The 13,101-nt window shown below is 40.1% G+C and overlaps 1 protein-coding gene across 5 annotated transcripts in view; it reads left to right on the top strand.

The window, feature by feature from the left end:
- Positions 1 to 13,101, top strand: part of Gpatch8 (G-patch domain containing 8) — a 71,150-nt gene that overhangs the window by 38,914 nt on the left and 19,135 nt on the right. For 4 of the 5 annotated variants that reach the window (XM_036194898.1, XM_036194901.1, XM_036194900.1 and 1 more), the window contains 3 exons: positions 6,526 to 6,593; positions 7,199 to 7,285; positions 9,893 to 10,036. In XM_036194898.1, coding sequence (XP_036050791.1) covers positions 6,526 to 6,593; positions 7,199 to 7,285; positions 9,893 to 10,036 — 299 coding nt within the window. Of the gene's footprint in view, positions 1 to 4,280; positions 4,350 to 4,639; positions 4,685 to 6,525; positions 6,594 to 7,198; positions 7,286 to 9,892; positions 10,037 to 13,101 lie in introns of all 5 variants that reach the window. The other variant, XM_036194902.1, reaches the window with a different exon arrangement.

Raw genomic sequence — 13,101 nt, 5'->3', positions numbered from 1 at the left:
GGAGGCAGAGGCAGGCAGATCTCTGTGAGTTCAAGGCCAGCCTGGTCTACCAAGTGAGTTTCAGAAAAGGGGCAAAGCTACACAGAGAAACCCTGTCTTGAAAAACAAAACCAACCAAACAAACAAACAAAAAAGCTAAAAGCAAACATAACCTCAGTACTTGGGGAAACTGAGACATGGAGAATCAAAGGCTCAGAACCAGCATGGGTCACATAGCAAAACTGTCTCCAACCACAAAGAACGAAGAGATTACCACCAACATAATCAGAAGGGGATATTATTTAGAAAAGAAAACATGTAATATCTCTCATGCACATAGAGATTTTTCCCCCCTTTTGAAGGGGTGAACACTGTCACTATGTACTCTGGAATAGCCTCAAAATCAAAATCCTCCTGCCCAAACCTCCAGAGTGTTGAAAATTTGAGCATATGCCACCATGCCCTGCAAATCCAATTCATTTATTTATTTATTTGTTTTTGAGTAGGGTCTTTCTGTATAGTCCTTGCTGTCCTGGAACTCACTAAATAGACCAGGCTGGCCTTGAACTTACAGAGGTCCACCTGCCTCTTCCTCCCAAGTGATGTATGATTTTTATTTTATTTTTCCCACCATAACACTGTGTAGACCTGACTGGCCTGGACTCAGAGGGCTGTGACTGCCTCTGCCTCCTGAGTGCTGGGATTAAGGCTGCACATCTATACCTGACAATCTGAATTTTTTTAAAAGTCTAGAAAGCCACCTTTTTAAAAAAAAAAAAAAAAATTGTTTGTGTCTCTGCCTCCTGAGTGATGGGACTAAAGGCCTGTACCCCCACTATGCCTGGCCAGGAGTGTGATATGTATGTTTGAATGCTGTGGCATGTGTGTGGTCAGAGGACAACTTGGTGTATTTAGTTTTCTCCCTTCACTTGTACGTAGGTCCAGGATTGAAGTCACATAGTCCTGCTTCACAGCAAGCACTTAATCTTCTGAATGAACTGTTTGTCCAAGCACAACCACATCACTTTAGATCATAACATTCCACCTTGGTTCCTAAAGACTCCTAATCAAAGATGTATTTAGTTCATCTCTTAAAAGTCTCCATAGTCTTTAACAGTGTCACCACAGTTCAAAAGTCCAAAGGCTCTTCCAAGACTAAAGGCGGTCTCTGCACAGAAACCCCGTGAAACAAAGTCAGATTTGTAGACTTCCGTATGCAGTGGTACAGAGTGAACTGTTCCGTTCCAAACCATTCCAAACGAAGAAATGTGGGCACAGGACAAAAAGACTGGAAAATGATGCAGCTCCAGGTCCAGTGTCTGGGGCTTAGGACAGAATCATCTGGGCTCCAGAGTGCTTGAGTAACCTGCTGCTTGCTGCAGGTCTGCCTCTTAGAGAACACACACAGCCCCTCTGGGCCAGCTCCATTCCATACCTGCAGCTCTCCTCTAGGGATTTCCTGTGGTTTCCATTGCAACTTAGTCTTCACCTTCATGTGATGACTTCTTAGGGATTCTTGCAGGGACTCTGAATCTGCCATACATTGCCTGGTGTCATCAGCTCTTTCCATGAAACCACAAGACTCTGTTACTTACCCAATATATTGTCTTTCATGCCTGCATAACACGTACCATGTGATTGCTACTGACAAGGTTTGCTGCTACCTTGGGAAGTAGCCTGTCCCCCTTGGACCACAGTTGTATTATTCACTGTGTGCTGACCCTGGGAAAACACTTCCTAGATGGTTGTGCCTATTATGGTTTTTGGTTTTTTGTTTGTTTTTGAGATAAGCTGACCTGGACAACTTTAAACTTATTGTATGTAGACCTAGCTGACTTGGAATTCTTGGCTGACCTCCTGCCTCTGCTTTCCAGGTACTGGTATTATAAACATGTGCCACCATATCTGGAGAAGGATCACTTTTTAGAAATATTTCTGAGCATGGGGCATAGCTGATTCAGTAAAGTACCTGAAGGACCTGAGTTGGATCCCTAGAAACCAGGTTACAAAAAACTGGTTTGGGCACCCTTGTAGTCTCAGTGCTGGGGAAGCAAACATGTAGATCCTTTGGGTTGACTAGTTAGGTAGGGTGCATGGTAAGCTCCATGAGAGACCTTTTCTCAAAAGCCAAGTTGAATAGTGCCTGAGGAATAATACCAGGAGTCCTGTGGCTGCCCTTAGACATGTGCACCTGCACATAACACGTGCACCCTTGGACTTGCACATACAGATGGTTTTGAAGCCTTTCGATGACTGTGTAAAGAGTTCAGCAGTCTTCTGTATAGTGATTTAAATTTATAAAGTTTGCTTTGTTTGTGACCACTTTTGATCTGTATGACCATTCTGAAAATAGAGAATAGCCATCTCTACTCAGACTCTCCTGTGGTTATAAAAAGGCACTGTTAATAGTTATCTCCTCTCAGAGAACTGAGGGTTTTTTGTTTTTGTTTTTGTTTTTGTTTTTGTTTTTGTTTTTGAGCTGAGGATCGAACCCAGTGCCTTGCGCTTGCTTGGCAAGTGCTCTACCACTGAGTTAAACCCCCAAGCCTGAGAACTGAGATTTTTATAGCCCAACCTTTTAAGGGGACAGTCCTAAAAAAATGTAAGTGTCCCAGCACTTGGGAGGCAGAGGCAGGCAGATCTCTGTAAGTTCAAGGTCAGCCTGGGCTACAGAGTGAGTTCTAGGAAAGGCGCAAAGCTACACAGAGAAACCCTGTCTCAAAAAGCAAACAAATACTTGAAGTGAAGCATACAGACTGTTAAATCTTTCTAATGCCTTTATTTTGGATCATGAGCTAACCGTGTACTGTGCTCAGTGCTGAATTAATTATAGAACTGTAGTTCTGATCCATGGAGTTTAGGGTTGTCGCTTTGTATGTGTGCACATTCTTTGTTGTAGTGATGGTGATTCTCATTACTTTCGTTTTTGAGACCTGGTCTCACTCTCACACTCTGACTGACCTAGAACTCACTGTGTAGCCCAGGCTGGTCTCAGGTTTGCTGCAGTTCTCACCCACAGCCTCCCCAGTGCTTCCTGGTGTGAGTCACCATGCCTGGCTGCTTTGTAGTTCTTTGTTTAAAAGATAATCGCATAAGGCCAGCTTGCTGGGCAAATAAACAGCTAACTGCCCTTCAGGTTATTTTCATAAATTGGGCCCAGTGAAAGACATAACAAAAATGTTCTTAATAGTTTGGTAGAAATTAAATAAAAACTTCCACACTTTGAAAATAAGGAAGTGACTTGACTTTAGCACCGTGTTGTATAAAGAAGTTGGCTGTTTGAGGGGATATGATACACACTCTCCTTGTCTTAAAATTTTTTTGATCATTTCAAATTGTTACTTATTCTTGTTATTCTTTTTTATGATTTATTTTTATTTTATGTGCATTGGTGTTTTGCATGTGTGTCTGTGTGAGGGACTCAGATCCCCTGGAACTGAAGTTACAGACAGGTATGTGTACAGACAGCCGCCATCTGGGAATTGAACCAGATCCTCTGGAAGAGCAGCCAGTGCTCTTAACTGCTGAGCCATCTCTCCAACCCTTCTAAGTGATACATGATAGGATCAGTCAATTGATTGGAAATGAATAAGCAAGGGGATTTTTTTTTAAAGCATGGTACAATCCCTTTCTGTATATATTCTTTCCCCCTGTGATTTTTCCTTGGTTGTATAGTCACTTTAATAATAAGAAATTATTGGGGCTGGAGAGATGGCTCAGAGGTTAAAAGCACTGACTGCTCTTCCAGAGGACCTGAGTTCAATTCCCAGCAACCACATGGTGGCTCACACCATCTGTATTAAGATCTGGTGCCCTCTTCTGGTCATACATGCTGTATACATAATAAATAAATAAATTTTAAAAAAAATAAGAAGAAATTATTGCTTCATTTACGCAGTGATTTCATCTTCAGATTGGTTGTTTTGTAATTTGGGTCTTTTCTGTGAGTTAACTCTGGGGAGATTATAAATGATAGTTCTTTTGAGGCTTTTTTTCCCCCTGGAATTCTTTTTCAAAGATTGGTCTAGTTATGTACAGAAGCATAGATGTTGGTGACAAAGTCTTTTTTAATAGGAAGCAAAGATCTGAGTAGAACTGCTTAGCTTTACTCATTCTTAATAACAGAACTTAGTTCTTTAAACATTGACTATCTGAAGTTGTTTTCTAGACTTCTGATTATTAACTATTTTAAAAAGGTCTTGAAGCCCTGTCAGCCAGGCTCCTTTACTTCTTTTGTGAAAAAAAATTACTTGGTCAGTGTCTGGTTGATCCCATCCAGTCTCTACTGTGATTTATTTAAGGAGTTCCATCTTGGACCTGAATACTGATTTGCCAGAATGAATAAGTTAGATGAAAGACTGGAAGCTAGAGTAAGTTTTCTCCCCTTACACAGACTGACATCCCAGCCCATCCCCCATCCCTGCGTTAGTGAAGAGATTAGATTGTTCATGTTCTCAAGTAGCAGTACAAAAATCTCACACCCCATCCTGACCAGTACAGAAACAGCTGCTGTAGCACAAAATGTCCCTCCTCTGTCCTCACTGAAATTGGGGGAGGGATAAAGCCCAAAGGTACTTCACCCTGGTCCTGTCTGCCTGCTAGAAGGCCTGTTTCCTCCCCTAATGGTCTCTGCCTAACAAACGGTGTTTCTTTTTTACAGCGTTATGACCCTGGACTTGTTGTGGTGATGGTAAACTTAGCAGTGGTAATTGTGTATTTTCAGACTGAATTACCCCTCTGTCATCAGCACACCAATGTTAGGCTTCCTCTCTCTGTTGTAGCCTCATCCTTCTGCTTGGTCTTTTCATTTTCCTTTCTTTATGCAACTTGTCTGATACCTACCTGTTCATTAAAGGGTACTGTTAAGAAGGAATGTATCTATGTTAGAACTGCCAAGAATCAGTTAGAATATTAAATTTTAATACTGTCAAAAGACTGATTTCCCCACCCCCAGTGTAATGGGCACTAGCACTTGCTACTGCAATTTATAAATAAGTTAAAACAAACTTTGACTGCCTTAGAAGGCAAAAGTACTAATGCAGAATTTATAAAACAGGGGTTTACAGAGGTAATCAATCTATACCAAAACTTTGTTGATTCTTCCAAAATAAATTCTGACCAATCAAAAAAAAAATTCTAAAATAAATTTCTTTGATGTTTCTTTTCAATTGTTTCATTGGACTACTTGTTTTTACCAGTAAATCCCTGAATGAGACGTTATGAAAGTGATATTGCACCTAGGAAGTCATTTTTATAACCTGTCTTTACCTTGGTCCTTTTGCTGAAGATTGCAGTCACTGCTTATTTATTATACCATCGGGCAGAAGAGAGTACTACGTTTTCATCTTGTTTGACTGGCAGTCTCGGAAATACCTAGAAGACTTCTAGAAGGTTTTTGTTTTCCTTGCAAAAGATTTTCATTGTTACTTGGGTGGGGGTTTTGTTTTGTTTTTAACTATGTGATAATTGATTGTTTTCTATCTACTTATTGTTTAAAAACAATAATGGGATCTTGTTGATGAGCAGTTAAACTTCTGGGTTTGTTTTCCATAAGTATATAGTGACCCAGACACAAGTGTTGCTGGTTTTTTCTTAAGGATCCAAACAAACCAATTATTCTAAAATCTTTCTTTGATAATACCTAAGATTTAACCTGACAAAACTCAAATTTCTTGCCCAAAGGTATAATAATGTGTGTGTGTGTGTGTGTGTGTGTGTGTGTGTAACAACAACAACAAAAACAAGACCAAAAACAATTGTTTACGTCAGTCTGAGTGAGTTGATGAGGGAAGTAAACTTGTGTTTTTCACTAAAGGTGTACCCTGGGTAAGGTAAGTCCTTCCTTCTCAGTTACATCACAACGACAGCGCAGGTTGTGATGTAACACACAGCTGTGGTAGTAAAGTGCTTGTCTGCCCCGTTTGCTTTGGCTGGTTAGGAGTGGATTAAATATATTTATTTCCAAAAAATCTTCAGTATAGATCACTTAGTTGAAAGTCAATTTTCTTCGCAACTAGTCCTTTTCACAGCTTACCAGTTACCATCCGTAGCCAGTGGTAAATCCACTCTAGGAAATGAGACCTTAGGCACCAGTTTTAAAATAAAACCAGTCTTGTTCCTAGGGGCAAGTAGCTGTTGTTTTTATTTAAAGTTTTCCTTTGTTTGAAAGGGGTCTTTTGAAAAACAAAAATTTAAAACATAGTGATTTATAATTGTATCAGTTTCCTCTGTTTGAAATGCACTTTCCCCCCTATTTAAGCAGTTAGTAAGATATATTCATCACCAGTTTTAAGGGATGACATCCATTCACTTTGCTTTGCCATAGTTACCTGGAGTTCTCTCCTGCTGGGAGGTCAGCCCACATGATTTGTTGGGTTAATCCAGGAAAGGAAGGCTTGGATGGAAGCTGTGAGAATGGCTTTTGTTTGGTTCACTGTAGCTTTCTGGTCTCTGCACTCCAAGGCAAGATCTAACCACCCAAACCTAGTGTTAAAGTGACTGTTGGTCTAATTGTATGTCTCAACTTGATTTTGTGTTCTGTTACAGGGAGAACAGACCCTATTCCAATCGTTGTCAAGTATGATGTCATGGGCATGGGTCGTATGGAAATGGAGGTAAATTGGTCTCATTAAGCATTTTATGAGATGTATAAAATTCGCATTAACTTCACACTCAGATATCATTGTAAGCATTTATTTATCAGATGAACATAATTTTAATTTTTCTTTGGTCAATTAAAAGTAATTTTATGTTTTCATTTTGTGCTATTTTTGAAGCACAGAAGATATAAATACTGCCCCTGTTTTAACTGGGTTGTAAGCATTGAGTTTCCCCAGTATTGTACAGAAAGACCAGGTCAGGCTCTGGTACTTGTTTTAATAGACAGTGTTGCTCTGTGCTTAACACTAGAAGCTTTGCCCATGTAGAATTGTATATAGCTGTTATCCACGGTACCTTCTTTCTGTTGTCTGAAATGTTGGTAATGAATATTGAACTGAAGTCTTGTTATCAACAGTTGGGTCTATTAGGATTGTCAAGAGAGAGAATAAGTAACATACTTGGCTTGCTGTTTTCTGTGACAAGACAGTGAAGCAAGAACCAGCTGAGAAAAACACAAGCTTCTTGCTTTCCAACAGTATTACACTTGTGTAAATGACATTTTTGTAGCTAATTCTGGGGTACTTTAAGAAATAGAAATAAATGTCTTATTTTTGTCAAGCTGGATTATGCCGAAGATGCTACCGAACGGCGTCGTGTCCTAGAAGTAGAAAAAGAAGACACAGAAGAGCTGAGACAAAAGTACAAGGTACCTTACTTACACAAAGGCACTGTGCTTTGAGAATGTCATACGGAGAAGAGTGTTCCTTTTTGGTGAAAAGGGTCTCCTTCACTAACAGCATTTGTTTATATTTGGTGGTGATGTGTGTTAACCTCAATTTGCAGTTACTTTTTTTTTGTTTTGTTTTTTGTTTTTTGTTTTTCGAGACAGGGTTTCTCTGTGTAGCTTTGCGCCTTTCCTCACTTGGTAGCCCAGGCTGGCCTCGAACTCACAGAGATCCACCTGCCTCTGCCTCCCGAGTGCTGGGATTAAAGGCGTGTGCCACCACCACCCGGTACAGTTACTTTTTTTTTTTTTTTTTTTAAACTACCATAGTAAAAATTGCGTGTGTTGGGCAGATTGTGTTGTGTTTGAAAATACTAGTCCAAGACAATACGTAGAGAGTCAAAATAGTAGCAATAGAAAAATGATGAAGAGTCCCGAATGCTTTCCTTTTTCAAAAAGAAAACGGACGACAGTATTTTTGTGGGGCTGGCATTCATTTATGTAATGCCACAGTGTGCATAAAAATCAGAGAACAACTATCAAAAGTTGGTTTTTTCCACCAAAGATCAACCTCAGCTCTCTGGCTTAGCAGCAGGTAGCCTACCTGCTGAGCTGTCTCACCAATCCTGAAGGAGGGGTTTATTGTAACAAATGAAGAATTTTCTTTTTCATTGTTAATTACACTCAGTACGAAAGCACAGATTTATGTCTCCATGTGGACATCAAATTGAATTCTTTTTTTCTTTTTGTTTGTTTTTGTTTTTCAAGACAAGGTTTCTCTGTGTGGCCCTAACTTCCTAGAACTTGCTTTGTAGACCAGGCTGGCCTTGAACTCACAGAGATCCGCCTGCCTCTGCCTCCTGAGTGCTGGGATTAAAGGCATGTGCCACCATGTTTTGTGTATATCTATATTACCATACAGAGCAGTTTCCCTTTTTAAGGGGCTATTCATAAACTGCAGTTTAGAACAAGCAAGTAAGCATTCAGAAAGGCTACCCAGGTAACATTCTTTTCAAGGTTTTATAGTATGTCCAATCTTTACGATAAAATGGGAAAATTAGAAGATAAGAAATAGTTTGCATTAAGATTATCATATAGAAGCTGTTCTTTCCTTGTGATACTTAAGGTGAAAATGGGGGAAAGGAATTTTTTTTTTTTTAATACGTTCTACCATTTAGAAGGGAAGTAAAGCCATAGCCCGCCTACTCCAGGATCGGCTAAAGATCATTCAAAATCTCACTACTTTGAAGTGCCTAAAATTTAGCACAGGTATCTAGATTTTCTTTAGTATGGGAAAAAGAAAAGGCTCAGTCAGAGTCCATAAGTATCTTTGTCAGTCTTGGAAACCAAAGATCTATTATTTTCTTCCATTGTTAATATAGATAACAGTTGAGTAAAATTAGGTAACTATCATTTTACAGTCTTAAAGGTGAAAAAACAGCAAAAATTGAGGTGATAGCTTACTTAAGGACTCCTAAAATCCAGGATATTCAGACATAATGGTGATGCATGTCTTCCTAGCATTCAAGAGGCAAGGCAAAGCTGGGGGTGGGGGAGTTGGCACACGCCTTTAATCCCAGCACTCTGGAGGCAGAGGCAGGCGGATCTCTGTGAGTTTAAGGCCAGCCTGGGCTACAGAGTGAGTTCCAGGACAGGCACCAAAACTACCCAGAGAAACTCTGCCTTGGAAGAAAAAAAGAAAGAAAGAGGCAAAGCAAGATACTAGACATGACAGCACACACTTATAATCCCAAGCAACACCTAGGGTCACTCACACAAGGAGATTGTCTCAGAAAAGAAAAAAAGAAAAGGTGCTTAGGAGATGGTTCAGTGTGTGAAGCACTGACTGCAAACCCGACAAACTGAGTTCATGGGATAAAACACCAGATGTACATGTCTGTGATCTCGGTGCTCCTGTGGGGAAGTAGGAGGCAGTGACAAGATGATGTCTGCAAGCTTGTGGACCATGTAGCCTGGCACAGAGAGTGGCAAATGAGACACCTACCTGCCCCAAACAAGGCGGAAGGTAAGGACAGAATAGACACCCAAGGTTGTTCTCTAACCTCCTTGCATTCAACATACTTAAACATGTTCCACATATATGCAAACAAAACAGATACTTTAGTTTTAAAGAGGCCCTGCATTCAGTTTCCCAGTACCTACATGGCAACTCACAATTGCCTGTAAGTTCATTTACAGGGGATCTGAACTCACTCTTTAGGCCCTGGCCAGCTTAGTATTCACTGTGTACTAGGGATAGCTTTGAACTCAAGGCAACCTTGTCAGCCTGAGGTGTATTATGAGCATGCACCAACACTATGCCTGGTTAAAATTGTGCCTTATATTGAATCTAGTTGGTTTTTGGTCGAGGACAAAATAGGGGATGGTCTTGTTTATTGTATTGCCGAAAGGGAAATAAATTACACACTTGAACACTTGTTAGTGCGTATACAGATTGTTACCTTTGTGTTTTACCAGCATTTTCAGAGTCACAGAGTTCCACGGGAGGTTACTTTCTCTCTACTTGAGCAATAGCTGTCTAAATCCTACGGAGTTTATTTCTTGTTTGTATTTTGTGATTCTTAACAGGATTATGTTGACAAAGAAAAGGCAATCGCAAAAGCCTTAGAAGATCTTAGAGCCAACTTTTACTGTGAACTCTGTGATAAACAGTATCAGAAACATCAGGAATTTGACAACCACATTAACTCTTATGATCATGCACACAAGCAGGTAAGGGATAACTACTTGGTACCAAGGAAAAATTCTTAATTGTTGTAACTGTTGATGCTTATGAGTGTGACTGGTTTCTTGTGTTAGCCAGTCCTTATTTTTGGCCACCTGATACACTAGATTTTTTTTCTCCTCCCTCCCCCCATGGGAACTATCCCAACATAGATACCCTCCTCTCCCAGCCATTCCATCACCGTTTTAAGTAGAATAATAAATTGTGAGTTTCTTAAACCTTAGGTAATGTTTGTGACTTTGATTCATTTCAGATTTTTTTTAATAAGGCGATTGAGCTGAGGACCACTGAGAGAGCTTTATGTCAGTTTCTCTCCTTTTCTCAACATATTAAACTTGTGGTCTTCTGAACCTCTGAATGTAAGAGTTCAAGTTTTAATGGCTACTATTTCCTGTCAGTAAGTCATTTTGTTATTCCATATATCTTGGAAAGTGACTAAATCCTGAAGAATAATAAAATTTAGATAACAAACCCTCCTTGTCTTAATTAGAGTTTCTGTTGTGAGGAAACAACATGGCCAAAAGCTATTTGGAGAAGAAAAGGCTTATTTCCTAGGTAACAGTTCATCACTGAGGCTTGAAGTGAGGGCAGGAACCTGGAGGCAGGAGCTGATACAGAGGCCATGGAAGAGTACTGCTTATTGACTTGTTCCTCATGGGTACCCAGTTTACTTTTTTATAACACCCAGGACCACCTTCTTAGGCTCTTGGTAGTTACTTCAATTAAAGTGCTTTTAAATAAGCAAGGTCTTGCTAAATGACTCAGGAACTCCCTATGTAGACCAAGCTGGTCTTGAGCTTTTGGTGACCCTCCTGCCTATCCCACACATGCCCATCCAGTGTTAGAATTGCTAGGCTATCTCCTCAGCTCTCAGAGTTGCTTTTTTGTTTGTTTGTTTGTTTGTTTGTTTGTTTGTTTTGGTTTTTCGAGACAGGGTTTCTCTGTGTAGCTTTGCGCCTTTCCTGGAACTCACTTGGTAGCCCAGGCTGGCCTCGAACTCAGAGATCCGCCTGGCTCTGCCTCCCAAGTGCTGGTATTAAAGGTGTGCGCCACCACTGCCCGGCTCAAAGTTGCTTTTGTTGTTGTTGTTGTTTTTGTTTTTTTCTGGAGCTGAGGACCGAACTCAGGGCCTTACGCTTGCTAGGCAAGCACTCTACCACTGAGTTAAATCCCCAACCCCTCAAAGTTGCCTCTTAAGAGGAAAGACTTTATATGCAAAATATTTAGAAAAAGTGCCAAACTAATAAAATTTATATTGACATTAATACCTCAATGATACAGCTCTCAATTTAAGTGTAATAGAAATTGTTATAACTTTAATCCTTAGGTTTTGACATTCTCATTCATTCTATATATTTATTGACAGATTTGCTTTACTACTCTTAATAATTACAGGAGTTATCATCTTGGAGATAACTCCCTCAGGAGGCGCTTAGCAGTTGTTGTCTGGATACATTTCAGGCTACCTTAACTAGGAGGTGGTACTTCTTGGGATCAAGTTGAGTGGAATTCAAAGATACTGTTAAATATCCTACAGTGCACAACACCTTAAAATAAAGACTTACCTGGCCCACAATTGCAATCACTGGTGCTGAGGTTAGTTATTGAAAACCTTCAAATATATGATTATTATTTCACACTCGCTTAGCACAAATTATAATCATTTTACATTTCTGGTTATCATACACATTTACAAAGAGCTCATCTCAATCCAAAGTGTTTACTTATAATTGTTTTTAGATCAAAATAAAAATATCAAATTAAGAATTTGGGGATCTGGGGGGAGATGGTTCAGATGGTAAGGCACTTGCTGTGCAAGCATGAGGGCTGGATTGGATCTCTTACATCCATGTAAAAGGCAGGTGGGTGTAGTAGCACATGTGTAATCCCAGGAGACAGGGAGTCCCATGAGCAAGTTGACTAGCCAGACTAGCCAAAATGGTGAGACCCCTGCCTAAGCATGTAAGATGGGGAGTGACTAAAGAAGACATCCTCCATCAACCTGGAGTCTCCACATGTGTACATACACCATAGACACATAACACTCCTCCCAATTTTTTTATCCTGAGGATTGGCAGATTGTTCATCGTAAGTGCTGATAGCACAAGCATGATACTATGGATTCCGATCCTTAGCACCCATGTACAAAGTAGGCATGGCAGCCTGCACCTATAATTTCTGTGCTGAAGAGGCAGACAAGTTTGTTTTGCTTTTTCCTTTTTTTTTTGTTTTTTTGTTTTTGTTTTGTTTTTTGAGACAGGGTTTCTCTGTGTAGCTTTGTGCCTTTCCTGGAGCTCACTTGGTAGCCCAGGCTGGCCTCGAACTCACAGAGATCCACCTGCCTCTGCCTCCTGAGTGCTGGGATTAAAGGCATGCGCCACTACCACCCGGCTTGTTTTGTTTTTTAATAAGATGTATTTATTTATTATGTATACAATGTTCTGTTTCCATGTATCCTCGCAGGCCAGGAGAGGGAGCCAGATCTCATTACAGATGGTTGTGAGCCACCATGTGGGTGCTGGGAATTGAACTCAGGACCTCTGGAAGAACAGCCAGTGTTCTTAACTTCTGAGCCATCTCTCTAGCCCAGAGGCAGACAGTTTTATCCCAGGGTTCCAACCAGCCTCACTAATTAGCAGGTTCAATGGGAGATCATGTCTCAAAAAATAAGGTAGGAGGTGATAAAGACAACTTATATTAACCTCTAGTATCCATATGTGCTTACATATACATACATGTATAATACATAAGATTATGAATTTCTTACAGAGAATTCATTAATACTGTCCACTAATATATAATATGTTTGAGAGCCCTGATTTGGAAAGATCTTTAGCTGTGTGACTCACAAATGCATATTAGTTCATTCCTTCACCTAAATTAGAAGTACACTTTACATATTAAAAGTACCTAGGCATCATGCCATGGGCCTGAGACCTCAGTTTTCAGTAGGTGAAGGCAGGAACATTTTTAATTTGAAGCCAGCCTGGGCTACATAGGAAGAAATTTCTGTCTCTAAATATAAAGCAAAACAAAAGAACAGTTGTAGTAT

Source organism: Onychomys torridus, chromosome 8 (genome assembly GCF_903995425.1).
Source record: "Onychomys torridus chromosome 8, mOncTor1.1, whole genome shotgun sequence".
Taxonomy (NCBI): Eukaryota; Metazoa; Chordata; class Mammalia; order Rodentia; family Cricetidae; genus Onychomys; species Onychomys torridus.
Note: the sequence above shows the minus strand (reverse complement) of the source record. Positions and strands in the feature narration are given on the sequence as shown.